Source organism: Anneissia japonica, unplaced genomic scaffold (assembly GCF_011630105.1).
Source record: "Anneissia japonica isolate Jap-2015-1 unplaced genomic scaffold, ASM1163010v1 scaffold24_len2511860_cov200, whole genome shotgun sequence".
In the NCBI taxonomy this organism is placed as follows: domain Eukaryota; kingdom Metazoa; phylum Echinodermata; class Crinoidea; order Comatulida; family Comatulidae; genus Anneissia; species Anneissia japonica.
Genome location: NW_022730786.1, coordinates 1186961 through 1214051, shown reverse-complemented (window position 1 = coordinate 1214051; position 27091 = coordinate 1186961). Strand labels below are relative to the sequence as shown.

Genomic DNA, 27091 nt, shown 5'->3' with positions numbered 1-27091 from the left:
GGACATGATAGCTGTGCTATTGCTAATGAACAGAAAGTTTCAATTATATACAAAAGTACAACTTTTCATCTATATTTAGCACAAACCTTTGAAGACAGACACAAGGCGAAAAAATTGCTCAGTATCTGCATAATGACCTACAACTAATCGACAAGAGTACACAGTGGCAATAGAGGGTGATTGACTAAGTTGACTGCATAAGAGGCGATGTATACTGTATTATAACAAAATACTTATCAAATATTGTTCCACCATACATATATATACTGTATATAAATATGTTCTCTACAATTACAGACCTTGGTAGGAGCAAAACAAAGTCGACAAAATCCTTATTCTATAGATTCACTGATTTATTGCCCTCATTGCTGAAGTGCGAGTCTCTCCAATCAACCAATCAATCAATCAATCAATCAATCAACCAGGATTTATATAGTGCCAATATCCACAGCAGATTGCAATGTTCAGTGGCGCTATGACAATGGCATTACCCAAAGTGCACGTTAACTACCGATGTTAATTAACAATGCTTGTACGATTATGAAAATTTAAAAAATACAAAAACAAAAAACAAACAATTTACATGTTTCAAAAATCTTAGAATGAGATGGAGAAGAGATAAGTCTTGAGATATTTTTTATCCCAAACAGGCGAAGGAACACTGCCTGAACTGAATGTTGAGACTCAATCTTACTTCATGTGTACTTTAAATCATAGGCAGTGGTTATTGTTACACCAGTCTTAAACCAATTCCTAATTCTGATTTGATGTTACTGTATGCATGAATTCAATCGGGGGAAAAAAAATTTGGTTTAAGACTGGTGTAACAATAGCCACTCTCAAAAGACCTATAAAAATGTTATTACGACCCAAAATAAATGTTTGTGTACAAAGCAACTCTAGAAATCTTGGTCAAAATCAACTTCATTTGATAAACCTACAGTACATGGCCAATTAATTTTAGTTCATGTAACACATCGACTGCCAACTGAATGTATAATCATGTTACATGGCTTAACTGAGGGCATCTTTACAAGTATCCCGGAAACAAAGCCTTCTGTATTGTAAATTTTTATACACTGACGTCCTATTCAGCTCAAAGAGCACTCAACAAAATGACTGTGCTTAGATCTATAACTTTTTTTTTTTAATGTTAGGTTATTTATCTTGTTCCTTATGTTATTTCAAAATTAATGTCTTCACAAAATGCACCAAATCCAATAGGAGCAACAGTGTTAACATAATCCCTTCTCTGATCATATGGTCAGCACAGTAAATTTGTAATTCACTTAGAAATAGTGACAAATAGTATTTTTAAAAGCCTTTTATTCAATAGCACAGAAGTAGTTAAACAATTACTATTCTAAATTGGCAAGCTAATTCCATCATCAACTTATTAATAAAGAAGATTCAAACTGGATGATCATTTGTAAAGCAACTCTTTTGTTTTCAAATTTGGTTAGAAAAATCTGGCAGCAATTGTCAAGATCAGAAAAGTTGATTTTTCCTAAGACAACAATTTGTTTGCACTAATCACTCACTACCTAAAATTTGTGCTGAGTAAGACCTTGTAAGACCTTGTAACACGAAATCTTCGCTTTTAATTCTGAACGGTTCACGTGAAACTACCCTTCGCAGTACTTCCTACACAATTGACAATACACTACATATTCTAGTCATTACACCTATATATGGTAAAACAAACTTCAGTTCTTTCTTTAATTAGGCTTGATATAGCACTAGTACTTCATTACACAAATTAAATCAACAAACAGTTAGTAAAATTTATTTTAAAAACTTATTGGAGTATGTGTTGCAGTCTAGCTCCAGAAACTGGTAAACAATGTTAATTTCACCATTTTAACTGGAATGTTTATTTCATTAATTTTATCATGATGCATCTGACTTGCCATATTTTGACCCAATTAATACGACCTAACCCATTCATATTGATACTCCAAGTATTGAAATACACGCCATCGTGTTGGGATTCAATATTTCGACATTAATTATGTCATCATCAGGAATGATTCCTGATGATGACATTCATATTGAGGTTGCACATTCCCCGAAAACGGACTAGTTCAACAACATGTTCCAGAGATTTACTGCACATCGTGGTTCGCCACAAGCGGTAATATCTGACAACAGCACAAATTTCATTGGTGCTAAACAAGAGATGAAAAGGGCAGTTGAGGAGTGCAATGTCAACACAATTAACAACTTCATGCTCCAGAAAAATGTGAAATGGTATTTAATCCACAGACGGCATCACACATGGGAGGCGTATGGGAGAGGTAAAAATGTAGAATTTGGACCATCATGTACTGCCTGCTCCGACAACAGACTTTTGATGAAAAAAGCCTCATCACTCTAATAAGTATTATCGAGAACATGATCAACAGCTGCCCCATTACAAAATTGTCGCACAATCCTATTGATGACAACCCACTTCCACCTAACCACTTGCTCTTGTTGAGAAGACCAGAAGCAGGGAAAAATATATCATGCCAGCTACAAAATATGGCCTGCTTTAAACACCGATGTCAAAGTGCACATTAAATAATGGTAGTTTATTTTTCCAATATGACATTTTTCAAGCCTCACTTAAATAAGAATTAAAGTTTGTTTTTAGAATTTCGGGTGTTTAACTACTTTGCATAAATCAGAATTTTGCTTTTAAAAAGTAACAAATCTTTAAGTCCAACAAGAAAAAAAAAACACCATTTGATTAAAAAATCACAGTACTAGAAAGTCTTAGGTTGTCTCAATTTTAAGACAAATTTTCAAGTTCTTGGGGCAAAAATCCCCCAGAGCTGTCATAGTGCTTATAAGACCAAGACATATTTTACAGTTCAAAAAAAAAAAAAATCAAATCAATTTTCTTTTACAATAGAAAATAAAAACCTATTATCTTATTCACAAGGGGGAAAATGTACAAGGATTTATTAGCATTACAAGTAACTTGAAATACGTCACAAGTATCTTACATGATATATGTCACTTTACTCGGCCCTCAAAATTAGCAACCGCATTCTGCAATGACAACGTAATCAATGGCACTGAGGCGCCAGATTTCACCAAAGAAAATGTCTGACGCCAGTCTTAGGCTTAAGCTGGCCAGCAGCAGAGGTTTAATTAGAATCGTTAAACATGATACATTACACTTTCATTTAAATGAAAGCTAGTTAATTGTCTTTTTTACGGGGCTTGCCATGTCAAAATCAACATCAGAGACCAAAACAAGTAAAAATTTACTAGAAGCAACTTACTTTTGCTAAAGTAAAAGTATTATAGCTTCCATGTACTAAATTATACAATACTCTTAGTATCTCAGTTACATTGAGTGACAGTATTGCTGGTTTTGGGATGGCATGCCTCACACTATATGATAATTACAATATGGTTAAAATCAAACAGAATGTACTCTTAAGTATGCTATGTATCAACTTGCATAACATAATTAGAGCATACATTGGGTGATCATATCATCGTATGAAAGATTTTCCAATCATGCCAATGATTCTATATTGTTTATTGTTAATTTGATAAAATCCTTCATAATTTCGAAACATCAAATATGCTTCCATTTTTAACAAAATCCATTTCCATTTCATGTAACTGAAGAGAGCCAATCAACTGTCAAGCCTGTGTCAGTATTGACAAACCGAAATTGACTGCTAAAGCTTGAGGAATTTTTTATCACAACATTTACATGATTATTAAATCAATAATTATGTGTATTCTTGAACGATATTTCTAAGCTAAATCTTTACAGCATCTAAACATGGTTGCCAGACATAAAAAAGACTGCAGCTCCAGCGAGTCGGACCTCACAAGGCCTAGATTGACTTCTAGCGTTCACTGAAACTACTAACACTTCAAACATTTTAATGCATACTTTTCCTAATTTCGAGGGCTGTTTATTTGTGACACATAACAGGCATTATACTTGAAATACATTTTCAGTAACAAACTTTAAACAAATCACAAAAACTTACTTAAGACACACTACGATTAACCATCGGGTCCACCATAAGTTTAAGTTAGTACGAAAAATATGAAAGCAAACGATCATGATTTTACATTTTTGAACCTATATCTTCAGAAATATGATGATGAACAGAAGAAGCAGATAAAGGTAGAAATATATAATCATGATGGCTTACATTCTATTCCTCAAAGTTTGTTCTTACTTTACAAGTAACTATACTAGTTAGCGTCACCCTCAAGCTTGGAAAAAGATAGGGGTTTTTTAATCAGTACTTTCGGATTTTTACAAAGAGACCAGAAACTTTGCATTATTAAATTACAGAAGGACTTTTTACAGCAGATTATTTACACACATGGACTTCATCACGAATACAGCCACTTTTGCTGCAGACACTCGCGGGCTGTCGCTCGCTTACTGGGATCAAACTCGAGCATCGGTAGTAGGAAGGAGACAAATTCCTCGCTCTCTTGCTCATTCCATTCGTATTTCTCACGTAGAACACTGTACATGTCCCACGGTTTCAATTTCTTTATGTTTCGTAACTCACCTGTAAGTATAAATCATCATTGGGCATATTACAATGTAGTTATGGCCTACAGGGCTTGGTAACAAGGTATATATTTATTTGTTCACCTAAAATAATGGCCCTGTCACACCTTGACAAAATAGCTAGCGTATGCCGATGTATCCAAATTTCTCTAAAATGCTGGCATACGCTGAACTATTGAATTTTTTTTTTTCAATTTTGGTGTATACATAGCGCATATAACAAGTGGGATGTATACATAACGTATTAGTAACTTATATAGATGCCATTATAAGTTAGAAACACATTCAGTAAGTTCTGTGGTTGTCTGGAACACGTCAAATATGTCAATATACGTTGGAGATAAGTTTGATATAAGTTACACATAGGTTCGAAGCACATTACTCAGGTTCAAAGTAAGTTTTGGGTATGCTAGACATTACCTCAACGTATTTAGAATTATGAGTAACTTACTGTAAAAGTAACGTGTGTCAACAATCGCATATCTTACCTACAACTTATGGCCCTAGAAAGTTTTCTACAGTAAAATACATAATGTTCTCTAACCTTTTTTGTTAAAAAATTCCCTTGAATATTTTCCACTAAAGGCGATGTGTTTAGGAATAATACCAACTAATTCCAAAATGTGAGCTATATGATCTGAAGAAAAAAAAAAGTAATTGTTACATAATAATACATGCTATATATATACTATGCTATGGCCACTAAGAAAAATGGATTTAAAATATTCTTGTACATCTTATAACTGTTGCAACTCTACTTTTGTGTTGCGTCTTATACTTTCATGATCCTTTTCACCTGAGAGTATTTTATTATTTGTGTATGCAAAAAGGAAATTAAATCGTATCTATTACACATTGGACCAATAAAAAATTGACTAAAGCAGTGGTACCATTGGTACCAAGTTGAAAGTGAAAGAAGCCACTTGCAGAAGAGCTAGTTAAATGAGCCCAATAGTATATTTGTTGCCATTGGATACCCACTGCCTGCTGATTTTGAGGGATACAAGTGATGATACAGTAGCAAAAACAGGCAAATATTAATTTGTGAGATATGAGAATGAAAGGCAAGACCTATAAGGCTTGTGTTAGAACAGCGATAACATATGGCTCAGAAACGTGGAATGTGAAGTCAGTAGAAGGTATATTGAGAACTGAAAAAGCCATGATTCGGAAGGTATGTGGTGTCAAACTGTCCAATAGAGAGAATAAAAGTGAGCTCATGGTTAGATTGGATCTGGAAGAAATTATTGTAGAAGTGGTAAAGATAAGTGGATTGCAATGGGTCATGTGCTGAGAAGGAAAGCTGATGAACCTGTGAAAAGAGCATGGGATCTGAAGTGGATGGTGTAAGAGGAAGACCAAAGCTTACATGGAAAGATATGATAAGAATTAAAGCTGTAAAGTTGGTCTAAATGAGGAGGATGCTCAAGATAGCAAAAGGTGGAAGATGGGAGTGTCATCATGGTGTGAAAGTCAGTTACCCTTTTGTAAGAGGGAAAATGCTGACATAAATAAATGAATTAGTTTCTGAGTGTTTTTTGATGCTCACAGGAGTGTATCTCAATGTCCAAGACACTCCCCTAAGTCTTTCTAACTCCCTTGTATAGAAACGTACCTTCGTCGCGTGAGTAGTTTTCACCGGAGTGAGGCTCAAAAAGATAATCACCAGTAGCAAGTTCAAATGCCTGAAAACAATAAATAAATCAATACAAAAATGAAAAGATATCTCATCAGATATTGCTTTCAATAACTTAAAAAATTAGAAACACATGGACTACATTGGAAAAAAAAATAGAAAGGAAAGAAACATATAGGGGAAAAAGAAAATTAATGTTTTGAAGTTAAATTCTTACAGCGACAGAACCGCTTGTGTTTGAGGTCCATATGAAGCAAGCCATCCCAAAACCAGCGCACTATCTCTAATTGTCAAACCGATTACATAGCACAAGATTGTGGCGGTATTGTATACTTTAGTATAGAGAAGCTGTAATACTTTTACTCAGAACTTTGGCAATAGTAAGTCAATTCCAGTAAATGTCCCATCATTTTAAAGCTTATAATGTGGAGGATAAGAATATATTAAAAAGTCAACTTTCATTTGTTGTTCACTGATGCTGGTTTTGCGATGGCAAGCCTCATGTTTTTAGTTGGGACTTCACAAAGTCACAATCCTTAATTCATTTTCTCTGAAATATTAGCAAATGGAAAGTGGGATATATTACAGTCACTCTTAGCATACAAGAATCACATCAAGCTCCATCCTTTCAAAACACGGCCCACACTGCATCAACTGAGTCGTCGGTGCAATTCCATGGAGACTGTGCGATTTGATGGGTTAGACTGCTACTGACAATCAGCAGACAGCATTGAGTGATGGCATCGGTCAGTGTGTGCCCGGTTTAAAGTGAGTTATTGATAATCTTTTCATTGTAATTTAAAGTATGTTTTTATTTGAATGTTACTTATCTTATTATAAGTACGACATATTGTAAATTGAATCAAGAATTCAGGCACTGTCTGCTATGGATTTGATATCGTTGTCGTGTATATTTTGTATTTCTGAACAAAGATACCGAAATATATATACACGCAAGTATTATCTAAATTGAGGTTTGATTGATAGTGTAATAATTGTATCTACAGTGCTATCTTAGTAACTAACCATACAAGCTGTACTCCAGATGTCAGCAGCCGTATCATACCCGGCCCCAAGTAAAACCTCTAGAGCACGGTATTGCCTTGTTTGAATGTCTTCAGTAAAATGATGATTCTATAAACAAAAAAATAAAAAATTATAAATACATTATATAAATTATACAACTTATATAAGCCACATATCAAAAGTTTTGTTGGGGAAGTTTTTTTTTTTTTTTTAGTCACTGGGTAATTGTACTCACCGTCCAACAAGCATTGCCCAAGTCAGCAATTTTAACCTTCAACTGATCATGAATAGGCTTTTGGTCCTCAATACCTGTCATAAAACAGACAAAGACATTAAGCAACATGAACAACATCATCTTGCTTCCACATAGGTAATTTAGATATAACAAATTTGCATCAAAAAAGATAAAAACCATTTTCTGAGAGAATTTGCAAAACACCATAAAATTACATAATTTGTAAGCACACAATAGATGCATATCTGAAGAAAAAAACTGCAAGCACTTGTAAACGTGAATGTATATAAATAAATTTCATATTGTATATACACACATTTAAATAAAGATATAGAGTAAAAATTAAATAAAACTGATAAAATAGAGTACATATTTTTGTAATGCAAGTAGAAATAAATTTTTATAAATTAACTGCCAAATTTGGACTGTTAGCATGCTAATACTACCAACTGGTCATAAAAACATTTCAGCAATAAGAAACATTTATTTAATATACATTTAATTGATATAAGTAATATAAACTATATTCTATCCACTCTGAACAGAAGGCATAATGGGGTATTTAATATTGTAAAATTAATTTATTAATATTTTAATTCATATCAACCAAAATACCATAACCACATCAAACAGAAGCATGGTCACTACAGGAAGTTGGTGGTATTGGGCGGCACATATAAAGTGCTCTCCACGCTACCCAATTTTAGGTGACAAAATTGTGTGATGTGCCCAAGATGATGTCATATTAAACCCAAATATGGGCATATCACATTTATTTATCACATACGATTTGATAGAATGGACAGAACTTTATAATTTATATAACCTATATTCTATCCACATCAAACCAAACATTGTTGCAATGTATCCTGTTTAATAGCAGTGAAAAGCTATGGCTACACTTTCAAGTTTTGTGTCGAATACCTGTGATTTGTCAATATATAAAATATGCAACCTGATATCATCATGGCCATATACAGATATAATATAATACCTTCATGCCCATTTATGGGAAAATCAACACACATTTGTCACATACACGTAGAAGTGTGGTTAGAGCTTTAATGACATACTAAGCCTAGGAACCAATGTCAAGTACTCTGCTCTGTCCATTCGATCTAATTTTTGTGTGACAAATATCCATGATTTACAGATATATCAGAATATGTTTATTTCAGATCACATTCATATATGGAACAATTGCAGGTATTTGTCACATTAACCTGATAGTATTGACAAAGCTTTCAGGTATAACAGCATATCAAATTTTCTTTGAAAAAAAAAACTGTTATATGCTCATATATAGTCATGATGTGCCTATATATGGTCATGATGTGATGTCATCATGACCATATTTAGGCATGTCACATGTTTTTGTCCAATAAAATGTGATAGTCTGGACAGGGCTTTAGTGCATATTATAATATAATTAACATATCCTATATATTATCCACACCAAACTATAACATGGTTGCAGGCAGCTGGTTATCTAATGGTAATAGATTGCTAATGAACAGTTATACCATCCCACTAAGGCCACAATCTCAGTGAACACTGATATCTTCTGAAATTAATCATCCACCATCTTATAACCTTCACAAAACACAACCCTTTCAGCTTTTTTTCTCCCTTCCACACCTGCTCATAAAATTGATCTAGTATCTAATTAAAATGTTGTAACAAAAATTATAGCAACAGCATTTGATAAAAAGACAATTATACAGGTGTTATTTCTAATACCAAAATGATGTGCAAATACTTTTGGCATATTTTTCACTCCATATCAAATTTTAGACAGTACTATACTGTGAAAAGTGTATATACACAACATTTTTACAGAGCTACAGTGCTTATATTTTAAGCAAGTTTCTTATCATTATTGTAGTTGTTATTATTACTACTAAACTTTCATACAATATAAATTATTACTACTACTGTCATCTAGATTTCTTTTACCAACCCCAATCTAATTTTGATACCTCCAGACACACACTAGGTGCTACAGAATTAAAAATAGCAATATTAATAATTATAATAATAAAATCATTAATTATGATTATTATAATTTAGACTTGAGTTTTGACATAAGTATAGAGCTTTATAAAAGAAAAAAAAAACTGAATAACCATAGCCAGGCAGAATCATTTTTGTTTCCATCCCTCCTGTTCATTGGTCTATTACCTAATTATTATTTTACCCTTATCGAAATGATGTGCATTTTAAAGCATATTTTCACCCCAATTATCAATGTTTTTAGTTCCATACAGAAATATAATACCGAAAACGAGCTGTGAATAGAGAGTAGAAAGTGTGCAACTTTACCAAAAAAAAGCTACGAAAGTGCATCTGATGCTTACTCAGCCATAATCACAAGGGGAGTGGGGAATAAAAGAAATATCAGACATTTTGTGTTAGTAGAATCTGCAATACAGTAGCCACAGCATAGCTAACATGACAAGAGAGGTCAAGATTCAACCTGCAATTGCTTAGACATCATCTAACCTCGATTGGGGTCATAATCCAAAGCCCTATAGTCAACTTCCACAACATCCTCAAGCCTCTGGTCTGTACTATCCACGTTAATATCACCTAGGTCTCTAGAAGTAGTAACATCTTCATTACCTTCAGCCTCCAAGTCTGTGGTTGTCATGGTGATATCCTTGGGAGAAGCGACCTGACTGGTTGAATCTGGTGACTCATCCTTGGTATTGATTAGCGTGGTATCTATGTTGTCTATTTTAATATTTCCGGTGCCTTTCTTCTGTTCTTCTATATGTTCTACGGTCTTCTCCACCCATTTTTCCGTTTCTGGAGGAGAACAACAAACATAAATTATGTTCATAAGAAACAAAACATAAATTGGATGAAACATGATCACATGTTTAGTCCAGACAATGAGTGGACAAGCAAGAAGAATACCTTGTACAAGAAATGACAAGACTATTTGCTAAAAAATTTGAAGTCAGTATGTTCCATCGAATGGTACCTTATTTTCACCCATACTCATAATAAATAAGAATTGAAACAAAAAGGCAAGTCTTGGTAGCTACATATCACAGCAGCCACAAGAACCAACAGCACTATGAAGAGGAGTGGGGACACAGCCAGTGCAAGTTCTCTGGCACCAAAGGGTCGTATTGACAACCACCTCCCATTTTATACCTTGATTGTGATCATCAAGACCATTGCTGCTGGAACTATTTTCTTGCATGTTGTTTGTGTGTCCATTACATAAAGGAGTTTTCGTCTCACTTCCATTAGTGGTTGGCTTGATAATTGATGTTTCATTCAAGTTCTTTTTATTCAATGTTGGATTATTCTCATCATCTGCAAAATATCAGTAAGAAATCAGTATATACAGTAATAAATATATCAGTAAATATATATTACTTTCTGTATGTAGACTTTGTAACCTCATGATACTTCATGAACAAGTCATAAATATGCAAAGAAACTACCCTGGTAATTACAAATATGTCATTAATTTGCATATTCACGTGCAATTCAACTGCTATATAAGGCTTGCCATTCCAAAACAGTTTCAAAATATAAAACTGAGTAAATTGCATTTGACTGCACCGGTGCGCCGGTTTACCGGCTGCAGAGGACATGAAGTGACCCTCCGGGGAGGAGGACGTTATTGAAAAGAGCAACATCTTGTCCACTGCGCCACGAACAACGATTGTTGGAATGGCGCAATATAAGTTGGAAGGATTTGATTTGATTTGATTTCAAGAATGCGGCAGTATTGTATACTTTACTACACAGAAGCTGTAATACTTTAACTCAGAACTTTGGCAATAGTAAGTCGATTCCAGTAAATGACCTGCATTGTGGAAAATAACAATATTAAGAAGAAAATTTTCCTGTTTTGGTCAGTGATGCTGGATTTGGCATGGCAAGCTCCATGATGAGAACTGACGGTCTCAAAACATATGCCGTTAAACTAAAGGCTTGCATCCTATTTATAAAAAGCCTGGTTGTGTTTGTTTTATATCACTAAATATAATTGTTAGATACACATACATCAAGCTATTTGATAATGATATACACATTATATTGGTAGGCCGTGATGAGTGTATGAATATTGTAACACACTAAGCTGCTCGCTCAATAAATATATTAAATAAAACTCACCAATATTAATTAGTTGATCTGAATTTTGTTTTGGCCTATGTGTCACATTTTCTTGATTAATTTCCCTCTCGTTCCTATCCTCTTTTCGTTCTTCAATTCCTGTGTTCAATTTGGAATCAGGACATTGCTGCGGTTCACATTTTTCTTCAACACAATTCTCGGGTACACTGACAAGCTCCTGTGAAATGCTCTGCGAGACTTGGAGGCTGCCAGGCTCAAGCGACAAACTCGAAAGGCTATAGCTTGATGGGCCTTGAGATATACTGTCCTGATCAAGCGAGGCACTCTCAGACAACACCAGAGAACTTACTGATATACTCTCATGTAGACTTAAGCTATCGGCTGGACAAAGAGAAAGCACAATAATAGATGGTATTAAACTCTAGTATATTATTGTATTATTTGATTTATTTATTTAGGCACAAAACACACACACACCAAAGATTGTCAACAGCGAATATATCAGTCCTACTTGTATGTGACAATCCCTTTCACATGAAACATGTACACATGATGCTTTACCAAACAAAATCTCAATAAGAGGCTTAGGAAGTGGGGTTGTTTTTGTCGCGAGAAAAAATCCTGTTACCGTGACAGAAATTGAACTCAGGACCCTGGGAGTGAAAGGCAAGCATCTTAGCCACTAGGCTCTTCAACGCCACTCCATTATCAAATTCATCACACAAATTATCATAAATTATTATATATTTTCTTTAAAAAAATTTAACCTGGTATATAATGTTAAATTTAAAGTCTAAACTTAATACTTAATCTGATAATTTATAATTGTTCAATGCACAAAAGAATGTGTAATTTTGTAGTTGTATTTTTTCTATTTTCTAAATCAATTGCTTTCTTTTTTTTTTTTTATCAACTCACCTCTTTTTATTCTCCACATCTAGGTCTAGGTTGCTTTTCCTGTTGTTGTAATAGATCCAGCTTTTTTTTTTTATTATTTTAAATTTTTTTCCTATTTTCTAAATCAATTGCTTTCTTTTTTTTTTTTTTTATTTCCATTTTTTTCCAATCATTTGTGTTCTTTCAACTCACCTCTTTTCTTCTCCACATCTAGATCTAAAAGTTTCTTTTCCTGTTGCTGTAATAGATCCAGCTGTCATTTTTATTATTTTTTATTTTTTTCCTATTTTATAAATCAGTTGCTTTCTTTAATTTTTCATTTCTATTTTTTCCAATCATTTGTGTTCTTTCAACTCACCTCTTTTCTTCTCCACATCCAGATCTAAAAGTTGCTTTTCCTGTTGTTGTAATAATTCCAGCTGTCGTTTTTGTTTCTTTTTTAGTTTTTTCTTTTTATTCTTTGACATTTTTTCGGCTGGTTTTTTTTCAACAGGAGCAGTACTCACTGTAAATATAAAATAATAATAATAATAATAATATTTTATTAACCATCAAGCTACATAGTTTTAAGCTCTCTCCGTGCTATCACATTTTCTTCCGTGCTATCACATTTTCTTTGACAAAAAACTGCTGTATGGCCATATAGTGTCATGATGTACCTATATATGGTCATGATGTGATGTCATCATGACCATATTTAGGTATGTCACATAAAATTTAATAGTTTGCTTCAGCCATGATGTGTGCACTAAGCCATGAAGACTCTGGATCCATGTTTGTATTACACCACTTTTTTCAGCTTTCAGTTCCCTGTACAAAGTACCTTTAGATGGCACAAAATTAATAGAAATATTGATAAGTTACACTTATACTTAATGATCAATAAAAAATAAACAGATTCTATTGCACACAATGCACAGTTTATTTCACTTACAGTAATGTTATAAAAATTAACAATATAAAAGAATATTAATAAAAGACTATAATAAAGGTCAAAACAAGAAAAAAAAATTTCTTGTCCAACCTTAAAAAAAAAATTAAAGAAAAAATGAATAAACATACACAATGAATATACGTATACCTAAAAAATAAAATTAGAAAAATAATAAATTACTAAAATAAAGGAATAAATACATACATAGAGTAAGTAAAAAATAAATTAGCAAGACATAAATAAGTAAATAAATAATAAAAGTGCAGGTGATTGATGCTGTTTTTAAGAGGAAGAGGACTTACCAGATGAGATTGGTGGCTTTGTACTGCCTTGCATCCACTCCTTGGCCTCCTGTGCCAGATTCCTTATGTAAAACTCATCTACACACACCAGAATATTCTCTGGTTTTATGTCAGTGTGTATTATCTTGCATTTGGTATGCAAATAGTCTAGACCCTCTAAAACCTAAAAAAAAATTTAAAATAATAAATAAAAACATAGAAATATTATAAATTAGACCTATAGTTGGTGAATAAGGAAGTCGCCATTTAAATCACAGATCATTGCAGGAAAATGTTGACATGTATTTTAACAAGAATTAAGGGGTGTTTATTATACCAAAGTTCTCCTTGGCTGGTGTTGTTTCCTTCTGTCGTAGGCCTAGGCCTAGCCCTGACAAAAGTGTTTATTTATGCCCCCCTGCCCTTTTATTTTACTTTTTTACCCCTATCAATCCTAGAGTAAACACCTACATTAAAATTCCATTGTTTTAAGAATCAGCTTTTCTAGAATGGATTACCTTTGTTAATTATGCTATTAATTTATTGACAATAAATCCAACAAATAAAGGTCAAAGGTGTATTACAGATTAATGAAAAATGGAAATTTTAATCAAAGTGTTATGTAGTTCAGTCATTTAAAATCTGTCATTTAGATTTAATAATAAAAAATAATATTTGTATGGTGCTCATATCCATTTTACAGAAATGCTAAAGATACTTAAGACAATAAACCAATTAATTATTATTATTATTATTATTTTTTTTTTTTAAACTGAGTAAATATGCTACAAACGAACCAGAGGGCAAGGAACCAACAATACCATTCTGTTTGTAGAATGCCTAATTTCATACTATCTTATTAACTTGTCCAAAAAGAAGATATACAATTTTCGATATATAATATAAATATTATATAAATAAATACAATATAAAAGTATCGTATTAAAAAATAGTCTAGCTTCCCAAAAGGAGATATGAAAGTTTTCTTAACATACAATAAATAAAATAAATATTGTATGATAATGAAAGTACCTGTCGTATTATACTCTTGACAATGTGTAGAGACATGCCCATGTACTTGGATTGTATAATAGGTTTCAACAGGTTGTTTCCAAGCACTTCAAATACCATACATACATCTGAATATCTATTAAGGATCATCTTCAAAGCTGGATATACAGTATTCACAATGTATTTAGATAATAAAGCGCAACTGGCTGGCAGGTTGCAAATGTTAATGTTGCTAGACAGTAATGTTGTAAATCTGGATTTTCTTGGTTGACACTGATGATGCCATAGGTTATTTTGAAGATGTGGGGAAAAAAATATGAAGATGAAGAAAATGAATGTATTTTTTTTACAATAGTCGATGCTAATGAGAATGAATAGAGAAATGATGGCGATGATGACGAGGAAGATGATGACTAAATGTTTGATGGTGATATTAAATACTAAAGTGATTAATTCTTTGATGAAATAATCTATGAATCAATTGATAGTTGAATGGATAATGTTAAGCATGATGATTATGACGATTTTGTTTATGCCGATGATTTTGATGATGATTATGATTGTGATAAAAACAAATATAATTATTCCCAAGTTAATTGTACCAATGAAATAACTCACTAGAATTAGCAAGCACTGCCATTTTTGGCCAGAATTTAGCAGATTCTTCTAACAAAATCCCTATGGTCACGTAAACATAAATTTAAAAGAATTCACGCCTTCAATATGCCCACACATGCATAATAAATTTTTCCCACACACATACAAAAACCACAAGAATTTATATGAGACAAACTAACATAGGAAAGAGAAATAGACATGGTATATTAACATATCTATCATAATATATACATTGACTTAAATATTACAACTACTGTACTACTAAGTATAGCACACATCCACTGCTTGCTAAACACTACTTATGCAAACATGCCTTTTAACACTCATCTTCAGTCCTAAACGTCATCTCTGGATCATCAAAACGAGTCCTTAATTAATTTTGTGGATCACCTCAAATTCTAAATAACAATTACCGTCAACAGAAGGAAAATTGTAAAGACTGTAACACAAGATTGTGTTATGATTTCCTAGACTAAATGTTTACTTGATCAACATGGGTAAAGTTGCAAGACAATAAAATATGTTGTAATAATTGCAGACGTGAACATGTAACCATTCATACATAATGAGTCTGCAAGATATATATGTGGATTCACTGTCGTATTTGGTTTTGAAGTGTTGCGTGTGTGTGGTGTGTGTTTGTGAGAGAAGCAAGAATTGAAACATTTGTGTTTAATATTATATTTGATGACATTAAAAGATTATTATTTTAGAATTTAAAAAAAATGATACATGGGTATGTAAACTAAATTTAGATTTATTAGGTGTATTTTTGGTGTGTCAGGTTCGTGTGTACATGCATTGAGGATGAAATAAGTGGATTGGATACATTTGTATCCCATGTTTTTAAACAGGTTATATTCGAGAATTTGTATGAAAATCACACAAGTGTGAAGAACAAATATGTGGATTATTATTAGCACCATGTATATTTGTATTATGTACAGTAGGTGCTGTAATTTTGCCTGTATTAAATAACTCTTTATAATCACCATTATTAAGTATAAGAATTTTGAATCAAATATTCCATTGCTTGGTATGTTCTATTGTTAATAAAATTTAGTATTTTGGTTCAAGTTTTCTATAAATATTCATTATCGTTATATTATTAGCATTACTAAATGTAATGAGAATCTTGTATTCAATAACTCTATTCTTATGGTTCGTAACCATGTAAACAAATATGTTAACAACAACACTAGAAGACATTGAGCAAATAGAGTTTTCAATTTATCATTTGCATGCATTGTGATCTGATGACCATATTTGGAGTACGCTAATTTGAAAATCCTTGACACAATTCTAGAGTAAGCATGATTGGATTATACAAACAATAAAATACCTCATAATTATATTAGCAATATAGAAGCAAGCACATGGCAATGTATATATGGCAAAACTCAATACATAGGGAAGGATAAAGAAAAGATTTTCATCAGTGGTTGTTCTAGTGCAATAAAGTTGAATAAAAAATGCACAGTAATATCAGAAATAGAGAGGTTAATTATTATTTGGATGATAATGAGAAATAAATGAAGAAAACCTCAATAACATTTATAATGTGAGAAATAAAAAGGAACAGAAATATAGGCAATGAGAAGGTAAGGAAATGGTATGAAGAACAAAGAATGCATACTTCTATCAATAGCACTAATAAATGCCAACATAACATAAAAAAAAAACTAAGAAGAGTAGGTTTAGGAATCTAAAAGGAAAAAAAAAGAATTGCATAACTAAGCAGTTAATAATATTGACATACAATTAATCAGAAATAGAAAGGTTAATTTATACACATATAAAATAAATGGAAAATAGTATGAGAAAGGATTGAAGAAACATTAACAATATTGATTATAAACAGGATAAGAAATATTCTGTAATATTGTAAGGAGTGAAATGATGTCTTTAGCACTGATAAATTCAAAAAATAAAGAAGATAATATATAACCTAAAAAAAACTAAGGAGAATAGCATATTTTTACTAGAAATCTAAAGAAAAAAGAAAGAAGTGCATAGAAGTGCATAGCTACAGTATGCATTTATTTGTATTGACTTACATCAGATACAGGAAAGTTAACTGATAAACTTATAAATGGATAATGGTGTGAGAAACGAATGAAGAAACATTAACAATATTGATTATATAAAACAGAATAAGTAATATTCCGTAAATTATAGAGTGAAAAGCCGTTTTCAGCACTGATAAATGTCAAAAAATAAAGAAGACAATATATAACCTAAAATCTAAGGAGAGTAGCTTATTTTTAGGAATCGAAAGAAAAAACAAGAATTGCATATTAACTATGGAGTTAATAGTATTTACTTGCATAGGAAATAGAAAGGTTAATTGATAAACTTATAATAAATTGATAATGGTAAGTGAAAGGAATGGAGAAACATTAACAATATTGATGAATGTGAGAAATAAATAGAATAAGAGATATTCCGCAAATTATAGGGAGTGAAAAGAAAAGGAAAATGCATACGGCTTATTTTTAGAAATCTAAAAAAAAACAAACAAATTGCATAACTATGCACTTAATAGTATTGATTTACATCAGAAATAGAAAGGTTAATTGATAAACGTATAATAAATAATAATATAAATAAATAGAATAAGAGATATTCCGTAAATTATGGGGAGTGAAAAGAAAAGGAAAATGCATAAAAGAATGTACAATAGCTATGCGACTCTAGACTATTAACAGTACAGATAAATGTAAAAAAATAACAAGGTAATTTATAAGCAAAAAAAAAAAAAAAAGTAATAAATGAATGGAGTAGCACAATGAAGGAATGAAAACATGTTGTGCTAGACCATAGTCATCTATATATAAATATGTGTATTATAAAGGAATTTTAGACTTGATATAATGAAAGATTAAAGATGATGGTAATTTGCATAGCAGGACAGATTGAAAGTTAATTTTACATGGCTAAAGCATGGTTAGCTTATTAATTATATTGATATAAGTAACGGGTAATAGATAATCCTGAAAAAAGGGGAGTGTAAAAGAGACACATAGATAAATGTACATACCTGGGCAGTGCCGGACTATTAATGGTATTAGAGCCAAACAGGGATAGTAATTCACATGGATTAGATAGGATTATATGGATTAGGCTACTTTTGGCCAGATTAGATATCATGCGGTGATAGACAGACACGTGGATGGCATTAGATAACAGGTAAATCGATATCTCGTTGACAACCATGCACATAGTACATTCAGGAGGTCACCACCATGTTAAGCAGCTAAATGTTGTGCAATTGCCAATAGCAAGATTTAAAAAATCAGGATGTTGCAGTTTCCAAAATTATAATATGATGAATGCTACATGACAATGTAGGATTACACTCAATAGAAAGTCTATAGCGACTTTTCGAGACAAGAGCTTGCTATTGTTCAATTTGAAAGCAAAGGATACGAGTTCCGTTCACACCAGAAACTTTGAAGTCATCAAGAAGTTGAACTACTTTCAGTCTGTTTTCATCGGTATCATCAGCTTCTCGGACCTGAGAAAATAAAATACAATTTCCAAAAATATATTAAATAATGTTTCTTATTATTTTAATAATAATAGTAAAATAATTACATATTACATAATATCAAAATGACTGCAAATGTACAGTATGTTTCACCAAAATTGACTGCTTAAAAATTAAACGTTATTTTCAATGCATGACCTAGGATAATTAAACAGGTCATTTTCAAAGGTGGATTCAGGAAACGTAGCCTAAGATTTCTAAGCTAGTTTCATCAGTCAAGATTAAAATTTTGTCCACACTATAAAATTTTAATGACAAATAATCATAATAATGTAATATGTGACCTCACAAACAGGCTGTAAACTCGCACAGCACTGTATTGAGAAACAAGCCTCAATAGCCAGAACATGCCATAAAACATGAATTTCGTGTAAATTGGGTTTTTGTGTAATAAGTAAAGTATAGTTATTAATCTTCCTATTCCTGAAGTTTGAGTTTAAAATTCAAACTGTAAAAGGCAAAATTTAGCCATTTTCAAATGGGAGTTAGTGAAAATGAATAGGAAATTGCCAAAAATAAAAGCATTTTTCTAAAAACTTGGTTTAAGAAAGTTGAGAAGATGACAATTATTCAAACGGTCATAACTTTGCTTCCAGATGAGTTCATTTAACTGTCATTTTAAAGTAAATGATATGTTTTATACCATTATAACAAAAACTCATTTTGGCTTGAGGACGAGTTTACAGTCTGTTTGTGAGCTTGGGTCACATATGACATCATCATGCCAAAAAGTATGTCACATAAAATGTGATAGTGTTGACTGAGTTTAAGAGAAACAGTTCTTTTGACAAGAATAAGAACATCCTCGTGTACACATCTCAATGAGATGCAGACGAACAGGCAAATTTCAAAAATTAAAAGAGTGTCGCTGTCTAACATGTTACAAATACCTTGCTCCATACAGTAATTACTTAATTCTTCATAGATTGTACATCTTTATGCAGACATAAGTCATCATTATATACTTATGCAGTAAGCTTTGACTCTTAAAATGTAAAATATTGTTTTTATTTTGATAACAAATTATGACCGATTTTTTGATTGCTAAAAATACCATCTTAACAGGCACTTCCTATAAAACACAAGGTTATTGTTATAAAAAAAATCTATCGTCGTTTATTTCAAGCGTATCTAGCCTAACGGTACAATCAGGATTTTTTATACAAACGTTCTGCAATTAGGAAAACCAGCTTGTCTCTAACGCAGCATAATGAACGTTATAGTCTTGCCATGTATCAACAGAGATTTAATCACGTGTCTGATAATGGCACGTAGTTATTACAGTCCAAGAAGATAGGTTTTACAAAAATAACTATGTTAAACTGTTCTGTGACCATGGTGGTATTATTGACATGTACGGCGAGTCGATAATTCAGGTTTGGATTTAGTTAAGAGATCTGTTTATTATAATTTTAATATTTCAATTATGAAATTGAAATTGAAAATGGCATCTTTAATTTTTTCTTGTTCCTTTTTAGATGTTTACATTCATCTTTCATTATGTTTCACTAGGGTTTATGTTTATGATGAGAGATGATTGATGCTGAAAAGATGAAAATGATGAATAATGATAAGGAAGAACATGACATGGTGATAATGAGGATGAGGTTGAAGCAATCAAATGATTGATGGTGATGATTATGATGATAAAGACGATGATGATAATGGTGATGATGAAGATAATATTGATGACAAATATAAATGATGATGATGACGATGATAATGATAACGATTAATGGACATAAAAGTAGTGGAGATAATGACGATGATAATGATAATGAACCCAATGATAATGGTGATGAGGATATTAATGATAGCAATGATGAAAACAACAATGAAGACAACAACGATGACGATATGGTGATGATGACAAACATTAAAAAATCTGATACTGTTACAAAAAAAATACATGTAATACTTTAGCTAGATGCAATGAAATTGGTAGGAAATTCCTCATCCAACTGTGTAAAGACTGGAATTACTTGTAAAATCAACAATGTTGAATCAGCTTTACAAAATGCATTTCCTATCACACACCTGTTAATACCACTGGGTCACGAGAGGATATGTGCATATGGATGGTCTCTATAAGCCTCTAAAATTAAAACATTTCACATCAACCTCCAAGCATAACAAGTTTGTATTCAAACTCTATAGGTGATATGCATTAGCGGCATAGATACCTGGGAGATGCCTGAAATAAATGTACACTTGGGACGTGTGCCCTACATATTCAGATAGAATTGGGCAGCCCTCCTGTACATAGCTAAATATACTTGACCGCCAGTCTACATTTTCGTTGCTGGTACATGTTCAATTGATAAACATGGACAGTTAATATCCTATATTTATATTCCTTACTTTATGCAAGATATCTTTCAATTAAATATTACATAATTATTAAATAAATATTTAATAAATACAATATAATAATAATATTTATTATTATTATTATTGATAAATAATAATTATTATTAAATAATAATTATTTATTATTATATTATTATTATTAATAATAATAATAATAATAATAATAATAATAATAATAATAATAATAATAATAATAATAATAATAATAATAATAAAAGATTAATTTAAAAGATTAGAACAAGAAAATACTCTCCTTATCAATTAAATTTTAATACAACTTTTAATCTGTTATGGGTACAATATGAAAATCCTTCACTTTCCACATCATCATTATCTTCATCAATTCCTGTCAACAATAAATGTTTATGGAAAGCTGCAGGTTGGATAATAATAAACATATAAGCTTAAGTGGAAACTTAATATAAAATGATGGTATGCCATTATGTATCTATATTTAGATACAAAGTATAGCTCAGTTAAACAATTCTCAAATTGAACGTTCCTTCTATTTTATATCTGACAGTGGTTGCCTCATGGGTTTTTTGAAAAACCTGTTGAGGTGTAGCAGGGGATTCATCTTCATTTGCTTTAAGAAAATCCAGGCATTATAGGAAGGATCAGAACATATCCTGAATTGGTTGCCACCTTAACCGACAATGAAATACACAACTACACAACGCATGTAGCTAGGAAATTTCAGTGAAGCATTTGAAATCCTATTGTAGGTACCCACCCATGATTGTTAAAGTATGGTTTTTAAAAACATCAAATATATGTGCGCAATGTTTTGTATGGGATGTTAAACATGGGCGTAGACTGGGGGAGGGTGGTCAGACGAATACTAAAAATGACATTAAGTTTTTATTGAAATAGGGATTTAGTTTGTGAATTATCAATTTTGCACACCCCAGTTCCGCATTTTTAATTTTTGCACCGCACCCCTTCCCCAAGAATGAAACCAGCCTATGCCTCTGTACAGTAGAAAACTAGCAGGTGGCCTCCCAGTACACTGAAAATGGTAGCCACTGTTCACCAGGGGCAGGGTCTTAATTATCTAAATTTCCTCGTATTTAGCATCACATACAATTTTTAAATTACTACTGCCTTTCATATCACAGTTTGCATGTTTCCATGGCTACCATTCTTCAGATCATCCAGATGCATCCTCTCATCATACCTGTCACTTTTTCCACTCTATCCATGTGAAAGGCATATACCAATTCTTCATTATAATTTTTGACAATAATCTTTTTCAACCACTGAAATATGACCTACTTATGGTTTCAGTATGCTACAGTAATCGATTTGACATGGCGATAATTTTTATTGTGTCTAAATAGTTTATGAGTTTGTTCTTTTATAAGCTCCCTGAGCTACGCCTACGGCAAACAAATTTACAGTATAAAATTTTGTAGAATGAAGTTATTTGTGTTATCATACTGTGTTGCTAATGCTGACAGAAAGGTGTTATAATAGCACCTTGAGGGTTATCAATTTCACACCTTTAGTTACAAAAATGTTGCTTGGTTTAAAAAAACACTGTTATTGCCATAGCTACAAAATTTAAGCAGAAACTTAAAGAATAATTGAATTAATTTATTTAAAAGATCCATATCAATTTTTGAGTCACTAATAAAAAAAAATTAAAAATATTCAATTACTTTTTCCTTGGAAAATACTAAAATTTAAGGTATATATAAGGACGAAAAATAAAATAATTTCATATTATAGTTCAATAATATCTGATATATTTTGATTGAATAAATAATATTATTTAAAAATCAATCAATGCATTAATCATTTAATTAATATATTAATCAATTATAACATTATCAATAAATCAATTATAACATTATCAATAAATCAATCAACATATTAATCAATCAATAAATAGCATATTCTTCTATATTAACTATTTGTGAGGCACCTTTTTATTAGCTTATTCACAACAGCAATATAGATCAAGTACAGCCAATCATAGGTTACAGTAATCAGGAGTTTACATTTTCTACAAGCAAAGATGAATTAATACATAGGCTGAAACATTATAATATTTCACCTGGAAACTAAATCAGTTCAGCATGAGACTCGACAAAGCGTAAACACATGAAATAAAAACATAAATCATACTAATTGCTAGGCATCAATAACACTTATACTTTATGTACGAATACAACATTCTTACAAACATTCACTACTTCCTTAATCGATTTAACCAATAGTTTGTAATGACAGTAATGGTTAGCGCATGATGTATGTAACTAAATGGGGGAAAAAGATGCAACACACAGAATACTAGTGAGAAAAATAATGAGGATGATGTTAAATCTGAAAAGGTATCTTTCTAGATCTGGAAGAAAAATTTCTTTGAAGTCCTTCAGTATCCAGTCTATTTTTATTTTATTTAAAAAACAGAACTCTTGTATACCCAAATATAGTCATGATGTGGCTATATATGCCCATGTGGTCTTATCATGACCATATTTAGGCATGTCAGTTTTTATGAAATCAAATTTGATATTCTAGACAGGGGTTTATAATTGCTACTTTTCCACATTCACATTTAAATATGATGAGTGATTTCTGATTATATTCATAGCTTTCCATTAATGTTTGCATATTGAATAATACTAAGATAAGAAACTTGACAACAATGAACAGTGATACAGATAGATTAAACCTACAGTATCTTCCCTATGAAATAGTTGAGAGAAAGCTCTAGACTACCATACTGTAGCTGCCATTTATCGACATATCGATTATTAGAAATTGTAATGATTTTATATCATTTATTATTATGTTCATACAAATTGTATAAACAACACTGCTAATAGTAAAGCTTACTATTTGTTGGGATACCTCCTGGTTTTCCAGATTATCATGGCATTTTATGACTGTTTATTTTCTCTTGAGTAATACAGTGAATCAAATAAATGACAAACAGAAACTTCCCCAAGCTTGCATTTATTCAAAGAAAACTCAATAAAATGGTTTCAAATATCTTAGTCATCTTTAATATGTCTATAAAGAAATATCCAACGTAAATTTATTCATTATGTTGGAAAGTTAATGTAAGTATATCTTTTGCTTTCATTTATTCTAGGCTTACAGTAATACAATGATCCCCTTAGCCTCTTAGATGTCTATATGTATGGCATTATGAATACATAATTTAGAAACTACAGAATATATCGGTAATTACGACTAATGTTCTTAGAACAAAAACTAGGAAATATATTGGTTTTAAAATCAGGTTTTAACATTTAATTTTTGTCTAGATGAGTAAGCAATATGATTGTTATAGGACAACCATGTTCTTGAAAGTGTGGAGGAGCAGTACATATTTAGGATTGTTACCTAATGGTTATTAGTCCGAGATTGATACTAATCGTAAATTTATCTATATTTGCCCAAGAGTATAACTGGGATATTGGGACAACAATACGAGAGGATAGTTTCCGGTAAAGGAAAGGGATTTGACATTTTGTAGATTTGTTTATTATTGTAAACAATTATCACTAAAAATTTTAAATCACCTTTAATATTCCATGACAACAAACAAATATATCGCAAAAATGTAAATGTCATACAATACAGTAGTACATTGAACATTAGAATCTATTTTTAGCTTAAAATTTGCATATTTACTTTTAGAATCTCTCTTTTAATCATAACAATATTACTTTATCACTTTCATTGACACATAAAATCTGGTATAATGGCCAATTCCAAAATACAATGTTAAACTGCACATCATTTCTATGATGTCCTGGTAGAAAGGAACAATTCATTTGATTACTATCAAATTAGACCACCTAGACAAACCTTGTACTGTAAGGTAATAAGTAAACTATATAATTTACATTTTTTTGAAAGTTTTTGATAGAACAAGTGTTGCTATTGCGTGCATGGAAGAACTGAAGCATAAAGTGCATAGTGTTCTGGGTCTTTCCACAGAGCACGCTCAGTGTAAACAGACAAATCTAAACAGTATGGTGGACTGTAGACAACTCAATGAAATGACCAATCATGGCCCAGTATTAATAGCAATGTTAAGTTTACCGTGTAAATTAAATTCATGGCACTGAAGATATATACACACACCCACCGTTGGATTCAACCCTAATTGGGCAAATGTGTTATTTATGTTTACTTTAACAATTTTCCTTAACACGTTATCCGATCCAACGTGGGTCCTAATGAACCATTCACGCGATACTGTAGCCTTGAAAATGCTATAACCTACGCCTCACAACTCCTACAGTACTAACTGTAGGAGTACTCCCAATAGTTATTTATTGAAAAGTAGAGTACATAGTAACTATTATAGAAATATGTATTAACAAATTCAAATTCTACATTTTTAATGTTAACTGTAACTATTCTAAAATAATTTTATACATGTGTATTTTTAAGTTTAAAATTAAAGAAATGATACAGAGTTTTTCAATTATGATGTAAAAATATTTATTTGAAGTTTTATTGTGATATATTATTATATTTTTTAAAAAAAATATAAAATCCCCATGCAGTTAAACAATTAATGACAAGTGATTTTAGTTGTGCATTTAATAAGTATGCATTTCATATTAATGTTCTGTGAGTTAAACCTCCAAATTCCATAATGGCTTTCAGGATTTAAACATAACTGCGCCATGACAAAATCTCTACTACCCTATGAATATTCATAAATTGCAAAATCAATAATTAACACACAAACTATTGCATTACTAGACAAAGGAGTTATTAAAAACTAGAGCAATAATATGCAAAATATGTATAGCTAAATTAGCATAATATAAAGTAATTAATAGTTTAATTAATATTGCAGCTATTAATTTAATAATGTGAATACTAACACCTTTAATGCATTAATAACCAACACAATGACATTGAAAATGCTGCATGCCATTATTAGGTTTATTTACTGTTTTTTGTGAACAAATTACCACACAAAATTTGTTGTAAAACATATTACATCATTGTTACTGTCCGTGTTATCTTTTTGCATGTATCAATTCGTTGTTTCCAGCTGTAAAACGCAACATTTTTGAATAAATAAAAATATAAATTACTTACACATTTGAGAAGTTTAATTTCATCAACTGCTGTTTCTGTGTAGTGAGCAGCACTCTTGACTACCTTCAGTGCTACGTATCGCCGATCCCTAAACACATAAGAAACATTAACATTAAATTTCAATTTTATTAATACATCTTTAATTATCTTGGTGCCCAAATTTTTTTACACACATATAGTTTTAAATCACTAGCACTTGTACATGCTGTAACTGTAGTGAAGTCAACATTTAGCTAAGAAAATTAAACTGCAAATATATTCAATAACCAATAAATTGTTATTTCCAATATGAATTGTCAATTTGGTTGGAATTCAACATTTTTGCAACATCAGCAGTTGCTTAAAACACAGTGTCAATCAAAATCTGTTTTCTAATTTAATCGTGCACATGCATTAGTTTCCAGGCAATAAAATATTTGCCATTTTGACATCTCTTCACATTTTACATTAGGGGTGGAAGAAGAAAAATAAAATTAATAAATTCTATAATTTAGCACATGATTTAACTATAAATTTATTAAAAATTATTATAGAATCAACATTCATTATAAATAGATGAGACTTGAGGTACAGCAGAATGAAAAACGTATGGGCGTAGGTGGGGGATGAGGCAAATTAGTTCCAAGAGAGTGGAAATACTAAAAAAATGACCATTAGGTTTTAATTGGATTAGGATTTATAGTTGCACATTCCGAATTTTCGCACCCAATTCAGATCAGGATTCGTGAACCAACTTACCAAATGCTAATGTCCACACTATTAAATTTGTGTAATGTGCCCACATATGGACATGTCATATTATTCCCAAATATG

The 27091-nt window shown here is 31.4% G+C and overlaps 1 protein-coding gene across 4 annotated transcripts in view; it reads right to left on the bottom strand.

The window, feature by feature from the left end:
* Positions 1–1309: 1309 nt before the first annotated feature.
* The window catches only part of LOC117115021 (SRSF protein kinase 3-like), a 62574-nt gene continuing 36792 nt past the window's right edge, over positions 1310–27091 (bottom strand). For 3 of the 4 annotated variants that reach the window (XM_033258658.1, XM_033258659.1, XM_033258660.1), the window contains 13 exons: positions 26279–26366; positions 18709–18796; positions 14683–14789; positions 13672–13834; positions 12794–12940; positions 11578–11919; positions 10603–10767; positions 9943–10248; positions 7441–7514; positions 7206–7313; positions 6159–6228; positions 5088–5180; positions 1310–4541 (listed from right to left, as the gene is read on the bottom strand). In XM_033258658.1, the coding sequence (XP_033114549.1) occupies positions 4357–4541; positions 5088–5180; positions 6159–6228; positions 7206–7313; positions 7441–7514; positions 9943–10248; positions 10603–10767; positions 11578–11919; positions 12794–12940; positions 13672–13834; positions 14683–14789; positions 18709–18796; positions 26279–26366 (1936 nt within the window). In that variant the 3' untranslated portion in view covers positions 1310–4356. The remainder of the gene's footprint in view (positions 4542–5087; positions 5181–6158; positions 6229–7205; positions 7314–7440; positions 7515–9942; positions 10249–10602; positions 10768–11577; positions 11920–12793; positions 12941–13671; positions 13835–14682; positions 14790–18708; positions 18797–26278; positions 26367–27091) is intronic. The other variant, XM_033258661.1, reaches the window with a different exon arrangement.